This window comes from Phascolarctos cinereus, unplaced genomic scaffold (genome assembly GCF_003287225.1).
Source record: "Phascolarctos cinereus isolate Bilbo 61053 unplaced genomic scaffold, phaCin_HiC Scaffold_4;HRSCAF=312, whole genome shotgun sequence".
NCBI lineage: Eukaryota > Metazoa > Chordata > Mammalia > Diprotodontia > Phascolarctidae > Phascolarctos > Phascolarctos cinereus.
The window spans coordinates 92,653,457-92,675,117 of NW_027555847.1; the positions used below are offsets into that span (position 1 = coordinate 92,653,457).

The 21,661-nt window shown below is 47.2% G+C and overlaps 1 protein-coding gene across 8 annotated transcripts in view; it reads left to right on the forward strand.

Annotated features, from left to right (window-relative positions):
* The window catches only part of PTH1R (parathyroid hormone 1 receptor), a 71,432-nt gene that overhangs the window by 34,045 nt on the left and 15,726 nt on the right, over positions 1 to 21,661 (forward strand). For 6 of the 8 annotated variants that reach the window (XM_078152442.1, XM_078152443.1, XM_020999099.2 and 3 more), the window contains 5 exons: positions 6,607 to 6,709; positions 11,147 to 11,272; positions 15,003 to 15,113; positions 15,998 to 16,116; positions 20,688 to 20,782. In XM_078152442.1, the coding sequence (XP_078008568.1) occupies positions 6,607 to 6,709; positions 11,147 to 11,272; positions 15,003 to 15,113; positions 15,998 to 16,116; positions 20,688 to 20,782 (554 nt within the window). The remainder of the gene's footprint in view (positions 1 to 6,606; positions 6,710 to 11,146; positions 11,273 to 15,002; positions 15,114 to 15,997; positions 16,117 to 20,687; positions 20,783 to 21,661) is intronic. The other 2 variants (XM_020999103.2, XM_020999102.2) reach the window with 1 other exon arrangement.

The window sequence follows — 21,661 nt, forward strand, 5'->3', positions numbered from 1 at the left end:
TCTTATGAAAGAGGGATCTATTGGACTTCTGACATCTGGCCCCGGAAGGCAGAATTAGGAAGAAAGGGTGGACATTGCAAAGAGGCAAGGTTAGGCTCGGTGTAGGGAAACATTTCTTAATAATCAGAACCACCGAGGCTTCCTAGCAAAGAAGAATGAATGGAGGCAACACCTCATTCATCTGAGATTTTCAGGCAAAGGCTGGTGAGCTGTTAGGGATCACTGGTGTTCAGGATGGGGTTAAACCAAATGGTCTTTGAAGCGCCTTCTAATTCTGAGATTCTGTGGTTCTGGGACAATCCCTTATTAGCTATCAAGTGCTATTGAAATGTGAGTGGTTTATTAATAATATTATTCATAATTTAATTCATGTATCAATTGTAGCACTGAAATGGGTCTAGAAATAGGAGCTGCTATTAATTTTGTCATTATTTGTGGCCACCCTGGAGATTTTGAGAGTCTGGACTTGACCTTCCTGGCCAGCCCTCTCCTCCACCTTCTAGCCCTCCTTTTCCCATGCCCCGCAAGTCATCTGGAGGCCCCAAGAAAGGGGTTTCCAGGTAGGTGTGAGATCTGGGGCCTTGGTGTGAGGAAGTGGAATACTCTTAACAGGCAGCAACATTAACCCTTTGGGCCCCAGAGTTGTGAGTCAGAAATGAATGAAGGGAGGTTTCCAGGGCCCCAGCTGTAACCTAAACACAACCTTCTCCCAGAGGAGGATTACTCAGGTCTGACTATGTGGCCTTCCTTCCAACTTCTTAGATGATGTGGTTTTCTGAATCTCACATGAGATAATACACTATCCCCACTTGGAGAAGGACATTGCTGCCCAGGAAAAGGGGAGGGAAAGAGAAATTATATTGTTTTCTTTGTATGATTATTGGCATATATTTACATTTGAGATTCTAAACCAGAGAAGATGCAGTGAATGTATCTCTATGGCCCGTTCCCATAGCCAGATGGCTTCATTTTTTTTATACGGAAAGATATAAGCAGAGAGGGTGGTAAAATGTGAAGGCACCAGAAATGCTCCTCCCCTACTCCCTCCCCCAAAATATCTCCTTAACTGGCTTCTCATACGCTCTGAAATATCATCCTTCTTAGACTCATAGAGCGCTAGAGCTACAGTCTTCGGCTATTAGAACATAAGCTCTTTGAGGACAGGAACTGGCTTTCTTTTTGCTTGTATTTGTACCCCAGGCCTTTAACGTGCTTCACAGATAGGAAGTGCTTAATAGAACATAGAATGTTAGAGTGGAGAGAGGCCTTTAGAATACAGAATGTCAGAGCTAGAAGGAATCTTAGAACAGACATAGAACATAGATTGTTAAAGCTGATAAGAAACCGTCTTTAAATATCCAATATTTAAATTAAATATGTTTTAAATACCCAACCCAGCTAGTATTTAAATCTCCAACCCCCTCACCTCAGGATGAATAACTATTAGAGTAGTTTATAAAGTGCTTTCCTCACCATAACTCTCTGAGGCAGTTGGTCCCATTATTATTCTCCTCCTTTTACAGATAAGAAAACTGAGGCTCAGAGAAGAAAAAATGGAGGATTTCAGGATCATGCACCTAAAAATGTCAGTCTTCATCTCCAAGACCAATAAATTACTGGGGGGAAGGGAATGATAAGCAGGACAAGAAAGATGCAAAGACAGATAAAAACAGCCAAACCTCAGACCATCCCCATTCATTCACTCTTCAGGACAGCCCTGAGTCCCCCATGACCCTTTGCTGAAGACTACATGTGTGGCTAGGTGGTGTAGCGGATGGAGCACTGGGCCTGAAGTCAACAAAACCTGAGTTCAGATCTGGTCCTCAGATACTTACTAGCTGTGTGACCCTGGACAAGTCACTTAACCCTGTTTGCCTCAGTTTCCTCATCTGTAAAATGAACTGGAGAAGTTCATCTCTGCCAAGAAAACCCCAAATGGGGTCAGTAAGAGTTGGACACAACTGAAATGACTAAACAACAACATATGTGTAGCACTTTGTCCCTGGTCTCCAGGGTTCTTCTGGAACAATAGTGACTGTCTCCAGTTTCTCAGGGAGCAGCCCAGGACATGGAATGTCCCTAGGCTTTATGAATGGAATGTCCCCAGGCTTCAGGGATTGGATCCCTTTGGGCTGAAAGAGTCTTCTCTGTTCATTGGATGTCTGGTGGGACTGGGCAGGAACCAGGCTCCTCCAGGGAATGATGGCAGGGAGAACGTGGGAGGAGACACTGAGCCTTGAGGCCAGGGGCAAAAACCTGGCAGGAACTTGGACTTCCTCATAGACTCATCTTAGATAGCCAGAGCTGGAGGTCATAGGACTTAAGCCTTTAAAAAAGAGTTTAGAGGTTATCTGGTCTCGTGCCCTTATTTTATAAGGGGAGGAAACTAGAGGTCTAGTGAGAGGAAGTTACTTACTCAGGCTCATACTGGTAGTAAGTAGCAAAGTTAAGATTCAGGCCCAGGTCCCTGGACTCTAAATCAGTACTCTTTAGACACCTTAGAACATGAAACTTGGAAAGACTTTAAAATATGGTCTTAGAATCAGGTAGCCTGGGTTCCAATCCCAGCTCTGTTGTCTGACCTTAGCTAAACCACCTCATGACTTTGGGCCTCAGTTTCCCTGCATGTAAACTGAAAAGTTTGAGGTAGGTGATCTTGGAGTCTTCTTCCAGCTCCAAAATTCTATATTCAAAGGGCTCATCTTGCTCAAGCATCCTGTGTTCTGAATTCTAAGATTCTGTCCGGCTATAACATTTTATGAGAATTAGTAGCTATGTGAATGAACATGGTCAAGGTACACTGGGCTTCAAGCAAACGATTAACCTCCCTGATGTCCAGGTTCCTCATTCATAAAAATGAGACAGTTGGGCTGGATTGCTTTTATGGACGCTTACAGTTCAAAACCCACATCTCCTCTGAGTCCCAGTTTCCTCATTTGTAATAATAGGATAATACCTAGAATAAGGCAGCTAGGTAGCGCCACAGTACATAGAGTGCTAGTCAGGAAGACCCATCTTCTCAAGTTCAAACCCAGCCTCAGAAACTAGCTGCATGACCCTGAGTAAGTCCCTTAACCTTGTTAGCCTCAGTTTCCTCATCTGTAAAATGAGCTGGAGAAGGAAACGGCAAACCACTCCAGTATCTTTGCCAAGAAAACCTCAAAAGGAAGAGTCAGGCAAGTCTGAACAATACCTAGAATACCCACCTTACAGGGTTGTTGTGAAGATTCAGTGAGATGACTGTATACAAAGTACTTTGTAAGTTGTAAAGTTTACAAAGATCAGCTAAGGCTAGGATCTCAATCTCATCTTTTCATACAATGGAGCTCAGACAGAAATGATCCTGGGACAAATTGCTCTCCTGGTATTATTCTTTTGTTGCCAGGTGGTGAAGTGGGTAGAGCACTGGAGGACCCCAGGAAGACCTGAGTTCAAACGTGACCTCAGACACTTAATAAGTGTGTGACCCTAGGCAAGTGCCTTAACTTTGGCCTGCCTCAGTTTCCTCATCTGTAAAATGGAGATAATAATACCAGCTACCTTCCAGGTTTGTTGGGAGGGTCAAATGAGATATTTGTAAGGCTCTTTACAAACCTTAACACTCTATATAAATGTTAGCCATTATTACTTAGCGTTACAGGACTGTTGCACAGGTGGATAAAATGATTGATTTTTTAAATAATTGAATAAAAGTACTAAGATGTAGTATTAGAAGAGCTGAAAGCTTCCTTAGGATCACTCACGCAGTAGACAGGACCATGTGTATGTTTGATATCTACCTCATTCCAGTCTCTCATGGGTTTGAAGGCTTTCACTAGGTCTCTGTATTTTGAGAAATCTTCACTTCACATAGTTTGGAGGTTACTCTTTTTCAGTATAGCAGCATCTATTAAAAGATGACAGTTCTTGGGGCAGCTAGGTGGCACAGCGGATAGAGCACCAGCCCTGGATTCAGGAGGATCTGAGTTCAAATTCAGACTCAGACACATAACACTTACTAGCTGTGTGACCTTGGGCAAGTCACTTGACTCCATTGCCTAGCCAAAAAAAAAAAAAGATGCTAGCTCTGAAATTTCTGTGGGTCAGTGTCATATTTGGGAGGGACAAGAGAGATCATTTTGTCTCTGATAATACTCCAGTTTCAGTAGTTTATTTGTAGAATTCTCAAGGCTACTTTGAGATTGGCATTTGTAGTAGAGTTGTATTAATTCAGAAAGAAAAGGCAGTAGAGTCCCTAGTGAATTAGATAAATTCTGGGACCTCAAGAGTCTTGCTAGGTAGTGAGTAGGCACTACACTTTTGAAACCAGCTGTGATAGATTGAACAGTTTCTACTATTTCCTTGCAAAGTCTGCATCAATAAATTAAGCCTGGACTCCTTAAGAATGAGCTTTCTGTAATTTCTAGTAAGAAATGACCTGATCTCATATCATTTTCATGAACCCCTCTGTTCCCATAAATGAATCTGTTAGACTTCGGCCATATGTTCTGTTGACATTATTATTGTTTAAGGTTTCTTCCCAATCTAAACAGTTTAATCCAATAAGGAGTAATTCCTAAGAATCAAACCTTATAGATTAGGGCAAAGAGGGGGAAGTGGTCTCTCCACTCAAGCCCTAGAAACGAGAGGGAAATTGCAAAATGCAGCAAGGTGAGGGTCTATAGCTGCTGAATGTTACATACACTATCATGTTTGTGGGTCAATTTTCCTGAAATGTTTTTCTTTTCTTTTCTTTTTTTCCAGGAAGAGTTTAACAGTATAGTGGGGAGGAGGGAGGGAGGGAGGGTGGGTATCAGGAAATGCTACGGTATTTTTTTAAAGGTATCAATTAAGGTTTTTTGTTTTATTTGTTTATGGTAGAAAAGGCAGTCACTGGAAGCTGCTGAGGTTGGAAGCAGCATGGTCAGGTCTAAGACATAATAATAATAATAGCTAGCATCTAGACAGCACTTTAAGGCTGGCAACTACTTTATATATGTTACTCCATTTCATCCTCACAATTACCCAGGGAGGTGAGTGCTATTATTATCCTCAAAAATGGGGTAACTGAGACTGGTTTAGTGACTTGCCCAAGGTCATACAGCTAGTAAGTATCTGAGGCAGAGTTTCAAACTCAAGTCTTCCTGACTGAAAATCCAACACTCTATCCATTGCACCACCTTGATGCCTCTTGGGGAAATAAGCAGGAAGAATTTGGAGAATATTTAGAGAAGAGTCCTCCAGGGTTGATTGGCAATAATAGACCAGACAGACCTTTTCCCCTTTTCCTCCCCCCCCCCCCGCCCAATAACTCTCTATGTCCCATTTAAGAGACAGTAGGGGTATCACGAGGTAGTGGGAATATGCCAGCATAGGAGTCAGAAGACCAAGATGCCAGCTGTGTATGACCTTGGACAAGTCAGAGAATCATTGGATAGCAAAGCCATTTAGAGGCCATCTAGTTCAACTGATCATATTATCTTTTTCTAAGCCTCAGTTTCCCCGGGAAAATTGGGATGATCATCTTTGCACTAGCCACCTTACCCAGTTGATATAAACCTTAGAATGTCAATGTCACCTAGTCATGGAAAACAAAAGGTCTCTAGAGACTATCTGAACCAGAGGTTCTCAACCTTTTTTGTGTCCTGGACCCCTCTGCGCAGTCTGAAGGTTAGGGAATCCTTCTCTGAATAATGTTGTTAAATGCATAAAATGATATATCAGATTACAACTTGAAAACCATCAAAATAATCTTCAATTTAAAAATCAATTGCGAGAACCTCAGTCAAGAACCCCTGAATCCAACCCCCTTAGTTTTACTGAGAAGGAAATTGAGGCTCAGAAAGGAGAAATTACTGGCCTAAGGCCTCACAGCTAATAAGTGGCAAAATCAGAAGTTAAAGCTAGGTGGCCCAGTGAATAGAGGGTTGGCCTAAAGTCAAGAAGACCTGAAATCAAATCTAACCTCAGACTAGCTATATAGCTATATATGCTAGCTATATGACCGTAAGTAAGTCACTTAACTTCAGTTTGCCTCACTTTCCTCAACTGTAAAACAGGAATAATAATAGCACCTATTTCCCAGGGTTATTGCGAGGATCAAGTGAAATGATGTATTTTAAAGCATTTAGCACAGTGTCTGGTACATAATAGATGTTGTACAAATGTTTATTCTCTTCTTCATTTAATTTAATACTCTTTCTGCGACACCACAGAACACTAAATAGAGGAGGAATTAAGCAGGATCCTTAGAAAACAAAACAATGCCATGATGAATAGAGCTGAAAGGGATCTTGGGGGATCATTTCGACTGCCCCTACTCTCCTCCTTATTTCACAGACAAGGTAACAAGGCTCTGAGGGGTAACGGGGATTGCCAAGTTCATCCAGTGATGGATCAAAGCCAGGACTTGAACCCTGGTTTCCTGACTCCTAGCCCAAAACCCCCATTATAACAAACCTTCCAGACCACAGAGGCGATGAATTCCCATCAGGAAGCATCTGCTGAAGACAGGGAGGAAGAAGGGAGGGAGCGGGAAGTCATCGCTGGATGCTAGAAAAAGGGTCCGGCGCCTTCTCCTGCCTGTGATCTAACCTACCCCTCCTTCTTCCTCCTTCCTCGCCACAGGTGGATGTCGATGACGTTGTAACCAAGGAGGATCAGATCGTCCTCCTGCGCAATGCCCACGCCCAGTGCGAGCAGCTGGTCAAGGAGGTACTCAGGGTCTCTGGTGAGTTAGGAGTTTCCCAGCATGCAGCATGACAGCGGACTTCATGTACACACACCTCGCTAAGAGGCTAGCTCTTTCTTCTGTGCCACACTTCTGAGGCTGCTGCAGGGGAAGGAGAAGGAAGAAAGCAAAAGCTGGGCGGCAGAGAAGCCCCTTCTCAGATAGAGCTTTCTCTCTTCAGTCCCCCTCCAGATACAGTCCGCCTCCAGATACCTGCCTTTACTGGAATGGGACAGGACTTCAACTCCTGTTCAGGGCATCTCCCCCTCAGTCTTCTTCCATGTGGATGTTCCATGTGTGGCTGCATATTTAGCTGGGGGGGGAGGGTTGCATGTAAGTGTGTGCATATCACTTGCTGCATCGTGTCTGGTTGTATGTGTATGCATGTGGCTTTGTGAGAGCTATTGTACGTGGATTTTTTTGTTTTGTTTGTTGTTGGGGTAGGTATATGTGAATATAACCTCCTGGGAAGGAAAAGAATAGCAGGGGAGACCAGTAAAGGAATCTACTGTGGTTGATGTGGGGAGGGGGTAAAAGGCCAGTGTGTGTGTGTGGTATCTCCAAATAGGCCACGCAAAGGTCACATCCAAGGGCTCAGACTCCTGCTCACAAAATGTCTCTAACAGAGTATGCTCTCAGTGGTTGATTAGGGAGGCATGGAATGTTATTTTTCTCATATCACAGGTGGGAAAACTGAGGTACAGGGATGCTAACTATTTTTCCCACAGTGGCACATCTCCTAGGTATCAAAGAAGAACTCACACTCAGGTCTTCCTGGTAGCAAGTCCAAGGGTCTTTCTACTATACAAGGCTGGGGGAGGATGGCATTGGATTCCAGCTCACAGAAAGGTCCCCAAACACCTGCCAAAGCTGTTTCCACTTGATACTGTTGCTGGGACCCTTTCCTGTGGCAAATTAAGGCCATCCCTGGACAGTGGGTTCTTAGAATTATAAACTTAGCATCTTAAAATATTCTAGAGCCTTGGAATAATAAAATCACCAAGTCTCTGAACTGGAAGGAATCTTAGAGGTTTAGGACAAACCAGTGTGGGAATCCCCTTTGACAGCTTCCTTGATAGAAGGATCCTTGAGCTCTTACTTGGACCCTTCTTCTGACAGGGCACTTCCCACGTCCCAGAGCGGCTCAGTACACTCTTTTCACATCGTTAGGCAGCTGTGTCTACACCCAGCCAAAATCAGCCTCCCTGTAACTTCTACCTACTTAGCCCTAGGTTTGTCCTCTGGAGCCCTTCCAAATAATCCTAATAAGATTGTCTTACTGTCTTCATACTCATCGAACTCCTTCTGAGATTTGGAAGCCTCCTCCTTCATTAACTTTAGTACAAACATCCCCTACCCTAGATGGGCCCATAACTTTGCTCAGCTCACACCAGTAACTTCCTGAGGGCAGGGTCCTGTCTCCTTCACTCAGTAAGGGCTCCCAGAGGGCAGGGGCCTATTCTTCCCCTTCCTTGCAGAGGCTCCGCTAGGGAAAGGACTTTGTCTCTCCCCTCAGACTGAGGACTCCCTGAGTGGCTGCTCCCCTCACTCCCTCCAGCCCATTTATCTCCTCCTTTCCTCCCCTTTCTCTGCTCCCTAAGGGGCCCAGACTACAATTCCAGGAAGCACTGATTGGGGCTAATTAGGCACCATTAAAACCACCAATTCTTGTCTCTCTAATATTATTAGTGGTGTCCAGGCCACCAAACAGAAGACAGACACAGCTATTTCCTCCCTTCCGTTCCCAGCCCCCCAGGGACTGGTTGGGGAGGGGGTATTAGAAGGTGATGGGGCAGTGAGGAAATCCATAGTACCCAATATGACAAGAAGGGAGAAAGGTCAATGTCCCTGTCACCTGAAGCGAGGGACTTCCACAGCAAGAGTCCACTTTCCATTATCAAGGAGGCACATGGGTCATTCAAGCTCTAGGGTTTTCTTTTTTGAGAAGAGAAGAAGCTGCCAAGCCAAGTGTTAATCATTCCTTCAGTTTTTTGGAACGCACAGGGAGCCCCTGGGCAGAGAGGGAGACACGCCCCTTGTCCTCTGGGAGCCGCTGGTCTGAGGGGAATACAGCCTCTGCCAGCAGTGAATCCTGGGTCTGAGTGGGAGCCCCCTGGTCGGGGGGGGGGGCAGCGCCAGGGGAACACAGCCTCTGCCGGTAGTGAATCCTGGGTCTGAGGCGGAGCCCCCTGGCCTGGGGGGAGATGGCCCCAGCCTCTGCCTTCAGGGCACCCCTAACTTGAGAGAGTAGGGTCAAGACAAGGATTCCCCTTTCCTAGACTAGGGCCTATGACCTGTTCTGCTGTAGGTGGCTTAGCTAGATTAAAGATAGTCCTGAGATGAAGCTCATGTCACACAGCTGGGCTGGGCTGGGCTCCCCCAGACCTAGGTTTGGTGCATACCTACCTCTCCTTCTCCCTTCCCTCCTCTCCCCCACCTCCACTGAGTATCCTATATATAAGGGAGGGATGTGTAAGTTGAGTTGTGAGAGAAAGGGAGTTCTCTGAGAAAGAGGTCCAGCTCTGAGAATCTAAAGGGGGAGAAGTCTGATGGCGAAGGAGGGACTGTCAGTCAGTGCTTCGTCTTTGACAGAGGTCAGGACTCAGCCTGGGGCTGGAGTCAGGGCTCTGTCTGTGACCAGGGCTAGGACTCGGCCTGGGGCAGGATAACTTGTCAGTCAGGGATGGAGCCTTGACTTTCCCCCCTTCCACCTTGATTTCTCAGCTGTGGACCATCATCTGGACTGAACACACAAACCCACAACCATATGCATCCCTATACACACAAGCCCTACACACAGACAGATCCCCTCTGGACCCTTCTCTTTCTCTCTGTCTATGCGTGTCTCTGTGTCTCTGTTCCTTGCTATTTGTTTTTGTCTATCTGTTTCTGTTTCTGTCTCTTTCTTACCTCTCACACTCCTCCCCCCATTTTCCTCCTCCCCTACCCACTCCAGTTTCCTCAGCTCTTCTACAAACACAGTTTCCATCCAAAGACCCTCCCCCTCTCATTCCTGCCCCAGTCAGCCTGCCCACTGCCAGACTTTTTGCCCATCGCCTTCCTTTCCCAAACGTCCTCCTCAACTCTCCGTTGTCCCTCCCCCAGCAGAAACTACTCAGGGATTCCCTGAAACACCCCCCTCCTTTTAATGTGTTCCCCACCTGGCTCAAGGCAAAAGGGAAGGAACAATAATAGCAGCTTAAAAATACTACACACCAGTCTAGACAGACTCTCCCTGTGTGCCCCTCTCTCTCTCTCTCTCTCTCTCTCTCTCTCTCTCTCTCTCTCTCTCTCTCTCTCTCTCTCTCTCTCTCTCTCTCTCTCTCTCTTTCTCTCTCTCCTCCACATCCTCCCTCCTCCTCTCTCAGTCTCTCTCTCCTTCCCTCCCTTTCCCCCTTTCTCTTCCCTTCTCCTTTCTCCTCTCCTGCTCCCTCTCTCTCTCCCCCTCCCCTTTGTGGCCAGGGCCTAGCCAATCCAACAGCATCCCAGCCATCCCAATGGTTTCCAGATATTGGAGGCCCAGCAAGAGGAAGCAGCCTTGACGCTGTAGTGAGAGGGATTTGAGTCAGATGTGAGGAAGTCCTTTCCAGCCAGGATAGAAGCTGGGAATCTTCCATGCAGAGGGTGGGGAAGGAGATCCTCAGACATCCCCATGTACAGGACCTCCCTACCCCGCGCCTGGGAGCAGAAGTCTCAGATAAGGAGCCTCTTTCCCAGCAGGTAGAGGGCCAATCCCCTAAGAGCAATACTTAGTTGAGAGGGGAGCAGGAGTTGGGCTGAGGCCTGAAACAGATCTGCCTCCTCCCCATCTCCATGCCCTCTTAATCGATGGTCTGGCATCTGGGAAGGAGGGAGGAGCTCACGGAATACCTCCACTCTTCAGTTCTGTGCCTAGAGCCCATCCCTGGAATCCTCTTTGCCCTATTATGGATTTCATCTCTACTCAAGCTCCCTTGATCTTTGATGACAGACGTGCAACCTCTAACTTCACTTTTCTCCTTAACCTTGCCCTCATTCCCTTTACTCGGTTTAATTAAATGATCAATTGTATGTTCAAGTGATCTAAACATTTTTTTAAGGACACAGATTTTAGCTCTTTAACTGACACAGGAGTTTGGTTGACTTCATCATTGCCTCGGTTTACTTTTGCTTCTCAATCCATCCCTACCCCCTTGCAACTAATCGGAAGCCTTTCTACAGCCATAATGCTTACTGACTCCCACCCCACCCCATCAGTAGACCCACACTCAGTGGGGTCTAACACTTCTCTGACGTGCTATGGGGTCATTTTGTTCAACCCCCTGCCTTTGGGAAGGTAGTCTCATATCAATCAGATGGGGGGGCCCAGTAGAGTTTGGGGTGAGGGGAGACAAAGAGGCCAGTTAGAGCCTTTGTGCAGAATAATCACATGCACGCACCCCCTTGTTTATCTGCCAGAACTTGCTGAATCAGCCAAAGACTGGATGTCAAGGTCTGGAAAGGCAAAGAAGGAGAAACCTGCAGAAAAGCTTTATTCCCAGGCAGAGGAGGCTGGGGAAGTTTCTGACGGGAGCCGGCGCCAGGGTAGGTACCATCCCCATAAGCCACTGTCTCCCCAGGGCAGGTGGGCAAGGAGGGCTCAGAAAGGCTTCCCACTGGGGCACCCAGTTCCTGACTCTTCCCTTTCTGCCACCTCGCCTCTTTATTAACTTCTCTGCATATCTAATTGTAACCTGACCTGTGATAAGAGGAAGCAAAGATATAAGACAATATGGGATAGGAGAGAGAGCTAAGGACTGAGCTGGAACACTTCGCTTTTAGTAACAGTTCAGCCACGGCCTCGCTCTGTGACTTTGGGCAGCTTACTTCCCTCTGTTGGACCTTCATTTCCCCCTTTGTAAAATGGTGGGTTGGGAGTACGTGATCTTTTGAGGTCCCTCACAGATCCAAAATCCCAAGACTGATCACTTAGTATTTTCCTGGGTTTGCTTAAAATAGGTGAATAAGCAAAGTAAAGGAGGCGTAAGGCATTGTTGGAAGCAATCAGGCTCCATGGGATAAGAAGGGATAGGAATGGGGACTCCAAGAAGTCTGCAGGGAAGACTTCCTGGAGGAGATGATCCTTGAACTGGAATAGGAAGGATGGAGAAGAGTCAAGAAAGCAGAGAGGTCAAAGGGTGGGAAAGCTTCATAAATCTGTAGATTGTTAGAGATGTACGAGACCTTGGAACTCACTGACTCCAACCCAATCATTTTATAGATGGGAAAACTGAGCCCCAAAGATGGACAATACCTTGTTCAAGGTCACATAGTGTTGGAGCCAGGATTCAGTCTGAGTAACCTGACAGAGCAGGGGGCACAGATTTGGTCCCCAGACTATTTGGGGGGCAGGGAACAGCTTATAGACCAGACAAACAGATTTGTCTGGTTAAGATAGAAACACAAATATTCAGTGGAAGCATTGATTTTAAATACATTTCAAGGATCTGGACATTTGGGAGTGGAGAAGGGGAAGAGAGAGCCAGCCTTCAGAAGCTGGAAGAGGCCACTCCTCATGCGATTAATCCTGAAAGCCTCCCTGGAAGAGATCTCAAGTTAGAAAGAGGGAGAGGAGCAGCACTGGGACCTAGAAGGACAGCTGGGAAAATTTTGGCCCAGGTTGGGAAAGAGAAAAGGCCCAGAAAAGGGACATAGTTCCAGGGGGAGGAGAGTGGGAAAGGGCTGAGGAAGCCCTGTTCCCAGCCAAGGCAGTTCCCTCCCTCCTATCCACAATCCAAAGAAAATAGGCTAGGAGAAGGGGTAGATCATAGCCAGGAACCCTAAAAAAATGCAGATCTGGAATTGAAGAAAAAGTGAGGAAAGCAAGAGATGTGGGAGAAAAAGGCAGAGAGGAGAAAGAAAAAGAGGTCTGTATAAAGAAATGAGGAGAAAGAGGCTAAGGAAAAGAGGTGTAAGGGAGAGAGAGAAAATGAGAAAAAACAGGTAAGAGAGCAAGAAATGGGGGAGAAAAGAAAGAAGAAAGAAAGGAGGGAGGGAAGGAAGGAAGGAAAGAAAAAAGAGTGAAAAAGAGAGGAAAAAAGGCAAAGAGGAAAGGCAAAGAGCAAGACAGACAGGTGAGGGAGAGATGACGTGTAGAGAAAGCAGAACTCAAGGTCATTTGGTGCCCAGTGGCCTTTTGGAGCTAGATTCCAGCTGCAGCCACATCTGTGGAGCAGTGGTTACCTGGGGTGGCTTCCCATCCTCCTGGCCCCCTCCCCAGGCCACAGGATCCCTCACACACTCCCCCCAGCAGGGGGGGTGTCAAAGAGACAAGGGGGTATTGTGGGGTGAGGTATTTGGGAAACAGGAGTTGGGGGGAGCCTTGGGAAGGGATGTGGCCAAGAGGATGCACCAGGCCTAGGACAGAGTTCCTTTTCATGGGGGCCGGCTGTGAAGGCCTCTTTCCAGGTTGGGGAGTGGGGGTGGGGTGGGGAACAATCCAGCGGTTAGTATCCTGTGGTGGGAAGGAGAGGGGATTATTGGAAAAGGCTAGGAGAGGGGTCAGAGGCATTTCCTGGGGTGGGAGGACTCCCCCCAGTGGAAATGGAGCAAGCAAGATGGTGAGTTCATGAGCCACCTGGGGTCACATAGCAGCTGTGTAACCCAATCAGCCTTGACTACAGGGAGGGAGGCAGCTATCTACTCTGGGTAGTGGGAAATTCTCCAGGGAGGCCTCTGCACCCACGAAATCTCTCCTGTCAGCCTGGTCTACTGCCTGAGTGTCTACCATTAGTGTTTCCTTCTTTTGGGTTAAGGCATCTCCCTCTCTAGGGTCCTCTATGAAAAAAAAATAGCAATGTCTAATTACAGATGCTTCATTCTATCCCAACAACTTCCTTGTGAAGGCCTTCATTACTAAATGATAGAAACTGGGGAGTCTCGGAGAGGGTAAAGGACTTACCCAAGGCTATACAGCAAACAGCAGAGCCTAGACTGGAACCCAAGACTTCTGAACCCCAGGCCATGTCACTTCCTGTAGAGGCAGAGCAGCCAGATGATCTAAAACAAGGAGATTTTGACTGGAATTGTGGCATTACTACTTATTGGCAGTGGGACCCTGAGTATATTACTTTCTCAGGGTATCAATTTCACCATCTATAAAATGGGAATTCTAATATTTGACCTCCCTGCCTTACTGAGTGGTGGTGAAAGAACACGTTATAAGTCCTTAACGTGCTATTAGAAATAGGAGTCCTTATTCTAGCTACACAGGGGCCCTCGAGAAGAAAGTCTCACTCACTTGAAGCAATTCTCGGCTATCAACACAAGTACACATTAATTTCTAGTATGGTCTTGTTTTTCATGGTAGCTCCCTGTGAGCTAGGCTGGCAAGGGATGGAAGAATGGCCAAGGCAGGGTGGAAGAGGAAGGAAGGCCTGGATCTGAGGAACTATCATTGGGGACCCTAGATGAGTTGGGGGAGAGGGGTATTTCTATTGGGGAAAAGAGCCCTCGGCTGAAAGTCAGATCTGGATTCTACTCCAGATCTACAAAAAACTAGCTATGTGAGCTTGCAAATCACTTCACATCTCTGTGAACCTCAGTTTCCTGATCTGTAAGATGAGAGGGTTGAACTTCATAATCCCTGAGGCTCCTTTCTACTCTAAAATTCTAGGTTCTCAGGTCCCTTTCAGCAGTCTGGGTTCTAGGTGCTCATAATGCCCCTTATAATCCTGACAGCCTTTGCTCTTAGGAGGCAGCTAGGTGGCACAGTGAATAGAGCATTGTTCTTGAATTCAAGAAGACCTGAGTTCAAACCTAGCTTCTTACTCACTGTGTGACCTTGGGCAAGTTACTCTCTGTGTCTCAGTTTCCTCATCTATAAAATAGGGATAATAAAAGCATCTACCTCCCAGGGTTGTTGTGAGGATAAAATATCTGTAAATCACTTTGCAAACCTTAAAGCATTAGCTATTATTGTTCTAAGGTCCTTTCTGCCTCTGACAATCTATACACTATGTTTTAAGGTCCCTTCCTGCCCTAACAGTCTCTTGTTCTGTTCTGAGGACCCTTTCAGCCATGGCATTCTATGTTCTAAGATCCATTGCAACTCTGATAGTATGTCCTTAGGTCTCTTCCAGCTCTGACATTCTGAGATTCTGAGTCAAGCCACGGGTGAGCAGTGGGTAGAGGGTAAGGAGGGCTGAAGAGCAAACTACGCCATTTGACTTTGGGCCTGGCCTGCAACCAGCTCTCTTCCCTCACTGGAATGCCTCTGGACGTTGGTCCATGTGTCTGGCCACGTGGGTCTCCAATAGTATCTATGCCCCCACAGATGGCTTCTGCCTACCTGAGTGGGACAACATTCTGTGCTGGCCTGCTGGAGTGCCAGGCAAGGTGGTGGCCGTGCCCTGCCCTGACTACATCTACGACTTCAACCACAAAGGTACACCCACCTCAGCCCTGCTACCAGCTTTCACCTCTGCCAGAAGGGAGCTTCAGAGGTCTAGGTGTGAAACCCTCCCTTGTCCACGGGCACAGAATGACTATATCTGGGACCTGGTTTCTTCAGTGACTTTTCTGCCTTTCCCTTCCCTCTCATCTTTCTTTCTCCCTTCTCTCCCCTCTTTCCCTCACTCTGTTCTTTCCCTTTCCTATTTTCTCTGTTCTCTCTTCTCTCTCTCCTTTTTCTTCTTAATCCTCCCTCCTCTATCTTCTCTTTCTTCTCCCCCATCTTCTCCCTTCAATCTTCTTTCCACATGTCATTCCTCTTTCCTTTCTCATATTCTCCTTACCTCTCCCTTCTGTCTTCTTTCCTCTTATCTCATCCTTCTGTCCTTTCTTCTGCAGCTTTTCTCCTCTCACCTTTCCTCTCTTTTCAGTTCTCTCTTCATTGTCTCTTCCCTCCCTTCTGCTGCTTCTCTTTGCCTTTTATTTTTTCTGAGTCCTTCTGATTCTCTCCTCTCTCTTCATGGCATTTTTCCCTCTGCCCTCTTCCTTCTCATCCTCAGCCCCTCCCGTTCTCTTTCCTGTATCCTCTCTCACCTTAATTCAGTCTTCAGCCTTTCCTCATTGTCCTTCCCAGCTTACCCGTCCCCATAACTAAGGCAGTTTCTGGAACCCCCTCAGAATTACTGGGCAGGACATACTCTGCCTTCTTTCATGTCTCACCAAGGAGGGGAGAGTGGGAAGCTGAGGAGGCAATGACCATATGGGAAGGCTTTCTGGAGGAAGACTATTCCCCAGGAATGGGGAGGAATGGTCCCAGCTGCCTGCTGGCCCATCTCCTCACCCACAGGGCCTCCTGTCCCTTCTCCCTTCCTTGGCCAGGCCGAGCCTATCGGCGCTGTGACAGCAATGGCAGCTGGGAGCTGGTGCCTGGGAACAACCTGACATGGGCGAATTACACCGAGTGTGTCAAGTTTCTGAACAACGAAACCCGGGACCGGGTACGTGTTTATGTCTTCATCCTCTGTGCTACACTCTGACCCAAGCCTAGGGCACCTTCCCTCCATGCCCAGTGGGGAACTTAGCTCAGAATCCGGAGGATTCCCCAGCCCCTCACTGACCCTTCCCCCTCGCTTTCTCCAGGGTTCTGACAACCGTGTCTTGTTCCTCTGTCCCTTACCAACTATGAACCAAGTTTCCCAAAGGTCACTTAAGGTCCATTTGGACAGCTCAGTCCCTGAACTCAGGTCTCCCCTCACAGAGTGGAGAGATGCAGCTCTTGACCTCAGGGAGCCTCTGATCTGAAGGAGAGATGCAGGATCCACCCTGATGGAGCCCCTAACCTAAGGGGGAGATGTAGCACTGTCCTCAAAGAACTTACAGTCTAAAACTCATGCATATTGAACACATAAGACAATGTATGAACAACTGGGAAATTTTGTGGTTCTAGCTAGAAAGGAATTTGAAAGAGGGAACTCAGTGAGGGTCAAAGTAATTGGAGAAAGATAAACAAATCCCAGAATGTCAGAGCTGGGAGGGCCCTCGGAAGGGGCCTTATTGAACATCAGGGCTAGAAGGGTCCCTGTAGGGACAGGGAGGAGGGGGAGGAATCAAAAATACAGGGAGAGAAATTAGTTTGACCTATGCATAGGGCAAGTAGAGAAAGCAGCAGCTGAGCTCAAGTAAAGGGATGCAGAGAAAGAAGACTGGATGGGAGGACTGGGGCCAAATTATGAAAGGCTTCAAATGCTGGACTAAGGGATGGGGGGAATTTATCCTCCAATGGGGAGCTACTGAAAGTTCTTGGACAGGAAATGAGTTAAATAAAAGTTGGAGACAGTTGGGTGAGAGGCTATTTAGAGGTTTAAAGTATCCCAGACACTTAGTTCTAATCCCCTGCCCCCCTCTCCCCACCCTCCCCAGGATCCCTCTCAAAGCTACTCCCAGCCCTACCTACAAAGGGCCAGAGTATTCGATAAAGGCGGAAACCTGGGGACATTGTAGTTTGCCTAGAAAACCAAGGGGCTGCTCTGTCCCTCTCTTCACCCAAGCAGAGGAAAGCAGAGACCAAAGTGAGATGACATAGAGATCGTGGGAAAGAGAAGGGTCAACTCTATCCCCTTGCATCAGAAAAAGATGATGTGCTACACATCTACTCATTAGGAGAGGTAGTGATACCTTCTCCCAAGGTCCCTGGGAGATAGTTCTCAGAGCTCCAACTTCCTGGGCCAAGGTTTCTGCCCTGCCTTTTGGACTTGGCACTGCCCCTAGAACCCTAAAGAGACCATGAGCTGGCCCTAAGCTCCTGCCTTATTCCTCCACTTTTCCTTCCCTGGGCTGACAAGTGGCCATCTCATCATTTCTCTGTTTTCCCATGGTGACTAGCACAGCCACAAATGGGCTGGGGTGGACTGAACTGGGGTCCAGTACTAGGAACATAGTCAAGTCTCTCCTATTCTTTAAGCTCTCCCAGAAAGAGTGAATTCACCACCACCACCACCATTTACTTCTCCATTTAGCCTCACATTCTCTAACCATTGAGGCCAAACACTGTTCTAGGCACTGAGGGAGACAGAAAGTTTAGGTAAGAACATTGTTGCCTTCATGGAGCTGACAGTCTGGTAGGGGGATAAGATGCAAAGACGGATAACTATAATTCATGGTATTCCCCAATAAGCATCTGAATGTTCTTCCTGGTGTCTGACCTCAATCCCACCAGTTCTAGCCAGAGCTTCACTTCCTCGTTCAATCCTTTGGGAAGGTGAAAGACAGATAGATAGAAAGATAGATATGTACACACATACATACATACACTGATATACATCTATACATATATGTGTATGTATAAGTATGTATATATGTGTGTGTGTGTGTGTGCAGGGTAACCCCAAAACTTAATCCTTTACCCTTTTATTTTTCTTCTGTCCCTCTCTTTCTGTCCTTAACAATAACTCACATTTCCTTTAGCACTTTCAGATTTATAGTGTCTTCCTTACAATAGACTTTGTGAGATAAGAAGTGTGATTATCCCTGCCTCCCAGATCAGAGGTTGATCAGCCAACCAAGGATCACAGAACTAGTAAACATCAGAGCTGAGCCTGGAACCCACCATAAGTGCCAGATGTAGGGGGCAGGACTTGCTCAAAGGGCCTTCCAAGGTGATAACTGGCCAATATAATCAACACCTGTACTCATAGAAGAGGCCTAGGGGATGTAGACTCCAACCCCATATGGCTGACACCCCTTGATACCCCAGTCTGCAGGGCCTGCCAAGGAACACACAATGGGGATTTTCATGTCCCTTGTGGAGAGGCCAGGGAAAAGTGACTGAAATGAAATAGGAAGGGAAGAGGGGGATAAGGGGCCTCCCCGGCCTGCTTTGGGGACCAGGACAACAGATTCATTCCTCTCCTCCCAGTCTGTGGCTGGGCTTCAGCCCCCCTCTTCTCTCCCTGACGGGAAGGCCCTGGTGGCCAGGCAAGCAGGCGGGGTTGGGCCTCCTGCCTCTGATTTATTTCCGAGGGCTTGGGGCAGGGCAAGAAGCCAACAACAACAGCTTGGTTTTTCCTCCGCTCAGCATTCAGGCTGCGTCGTCCTTAATGAGCATCACACAGCTACCAGCCGCTGGCGTGGCCCTGGCCTGCCCCACCTCCCCAGCTTTTCTTTGCCAGTCCCTTGGCCCCTCCCCTCCTCCTCTCTATCCCTAACTTTCCCCCTCCCAAACTCAACATTTCTTGAGCTCTATCTGCCTCTCCTCTCTATCTTGGCCTAATATCTCTGTCTCCCTCTGGGTGTCCCTCCTTTTTACTTACTTTATTTCTGTTTCTTTGGGTGTATAACCTTTTCTCTGACTGTCCTTGTCTCTCTGTCCCTTCATCAATCTTCCGTCTCTGTCATTCTCTGCCTCTTTCTGTCCCTGCTGCTGTCCCTATATGTCTCCCCCTTTCTCTTTCCCTGTCCCTGTCTCAATCTTTCCATCTCAGAATCTGCCTCAAGCCAATTCAGTAAACATTTATCATATAGCTGTGCTGTGCTTGGTGCTGGGGAGATGAAAGATAAACTTGACAGAGATCCTATTCCAAGGGGAACAGGGGGGAAGGATAATTACATGGAAAACTCTAATAGAAGGAAGCTGAAATAAGTGAAAATGAAAGGTCTGGGCAAATCCCAGGGGGAGATGTGAGGACAGATCACCTCCAGCAAAGGGGGGTGGGACGGGATGGACAGGAGACTTCAGGGGGACCTGTATCAAGGAAGATTTCATGAAAGAGAAGGCATCTAAGTTGAAAGAAGGGAGGGATTTCAACAGAAGATGGAGGGGGCGGGGTCATTCACTCCAATCAGGGGAGCAAATCTCAGCAAAGGTATGGACAGAAGAGAGGGCTGTCTCTGTCCATCTGTTTGTCTTTCCTTCCCTCCAAACTGCCCCTTCAGAGGGGGGCCATCCCCATCCCCAGATCAAGGACGCTAAACTAAGAAACTCTACCTATGGAGAGTCTCTGCTGAGTCGGGTTACCCCATCTGCCCTTTCTGCCTTCTAGTTTATAGACTCCATCTTCCCTGATGAAATTTCCCCCAGTGCCCCAGTACTACCTGGCCAGACTCCCATTCCCTCTTTCCCAGCCCCTTATGTTGGCACTGGCCTGGCCGGTGGCGAGATTTCCAGGAAGGGCTGCTCAGCTACCACTGGACAGGGGAGGTGGAGAGAGCCCTGGCTCACATGTGGTCCAGAACCTGAGATCAAGACGAAGCACTGGGATCCAGGCCCGGTGACATCAGCCACTTCCTTCTCAGCTCTAGGCATCGGGCCAGCCTCCGAGGGGGCAACTGCACCCAACCAGGCGAGGGAATGGGGATAACCCCCCAGCTCCAGCTCCCACCTTGCTAGAGTTGCTCTTTGGTTCTTGGAGGTATTGGGGAAACACTAGTCCCCAGTCTGAAAGGGCAAATAAGGGTATTGCCTTCAGGGAGCCCCTTGTCTGAGGGGAACATAAGAAATGAGCACAAAACAAAAGCCCTGTTCAAAATTTTCCTCCAGGAACCTCTTCCTGATTGATTCCTCCTGCCTCTCGTCTCCCCAAGCCATTCGGCGTCCAGCCTGCACCCCCATCTCCTTCCTGATAAGGATAATCTAACATCTTATATGTGTATATGTGTGTGTATGTATGTATGTATATACCACATACAAATACACACACATGCATGTGTACACATACACACATGTGCATATATACAATACATATTATATGTGTAAGAATATATGCATTCATGTATATACACACACATATTTACATACATAACTATATGTGTGTTATAAATATACTGTTATATGTCTACAATCTCTGCATTGGTTCCCTTACCCCCTTCCTTAGACAAGAGGCCCCCTTAGGGCAGGATTTATGCCTCCCCCTTCTCAGCCAAAAGATTCCCTGAGGACAAGACTCTTATCTCTTTCCTTCCTTGATGCTGATCTCGATGTGGCAGCACACTTTCCCCACAGTGACCCTAAATATGGACTGGTAGAGGCCCTTGCTATCCTCTTCCCACTGACTCTTTTCTGTTTGACCTTCAGGAAGTCTTCGATCGCCTGGGAATGATGTACACTGTGGGCTACTCCACCTCTCTGGGCTCCCTCACCGTGGCTGTGCTGATCCTGGGTTACTTTAGGTAAGGCGCCGAAGCCTTAGTTACTAAGATCTGAGAGGCCCCCATTTCCCACTCCCTCGATGCCCAGAACCCAACTGGATAATGACACAGGGAAAAACCAAGGAGCCAGGAGCCCAGAGCAGGGAATGATATGGGGTGTGGCCTGAGAGCAGGACCGAGGAAAATACCGAGAAAGTATGTATAGTGCCTGGTAGGAAACCACAATCCCATCTCCATCTTTGCTAGGCGGGTTGTAGATTCCGGGGGAGAGTAGACACTCTGGAAGCACGTGTGGGCATTCTTCAGAGCTCCCCTTGTCTCCTAGGTGAATTTGCCCTGTAGAATTTTGGGCCCTGGGATGTTAACTGCCCTTTCTCTGATCTCTGAAAACTGTACTCCAAAAATGTAAGGTTCCCATCACAGTAGGACTGATTTTCCTCTCATCTATTACAGACTCTCAGATGGAGAGGTCACTTCCTCCTGAGGGTCCTATAATTTCTTTTTCTGGCAACAAGTTTCCCCTTATTCGTCAGAATCAGGCCTGGAATAATAGTCAGTTCTCTCCCCCTTCTTAAAAAAAAAAAAAAGAAAGAAAGAAATCATGAGTAAGGCAAAGCAGTGGTTCAATTCGGTCCCTTCTAGCTCTGACATTCTCCAGTCCTGTGATCCCAGAAGAAGCCCAGTTTGGGGCATTTGGGGATGCAAGGGCCGGTGGGACACCGCAGAGAGATGAGAATTCAGAAAAGCAAAAGAATGTAAAACTCAACTGAATTCTAATTCAGGCCCATTGTTTTCTCTCCTCAGTGAGTGAATGTGGTTTGTACATTTAGACCCACGAATTTATCTACATAATGGATGTTAAGTGCTTTGTTACTAAAGTGCTTTATGAATTCCAGTTGT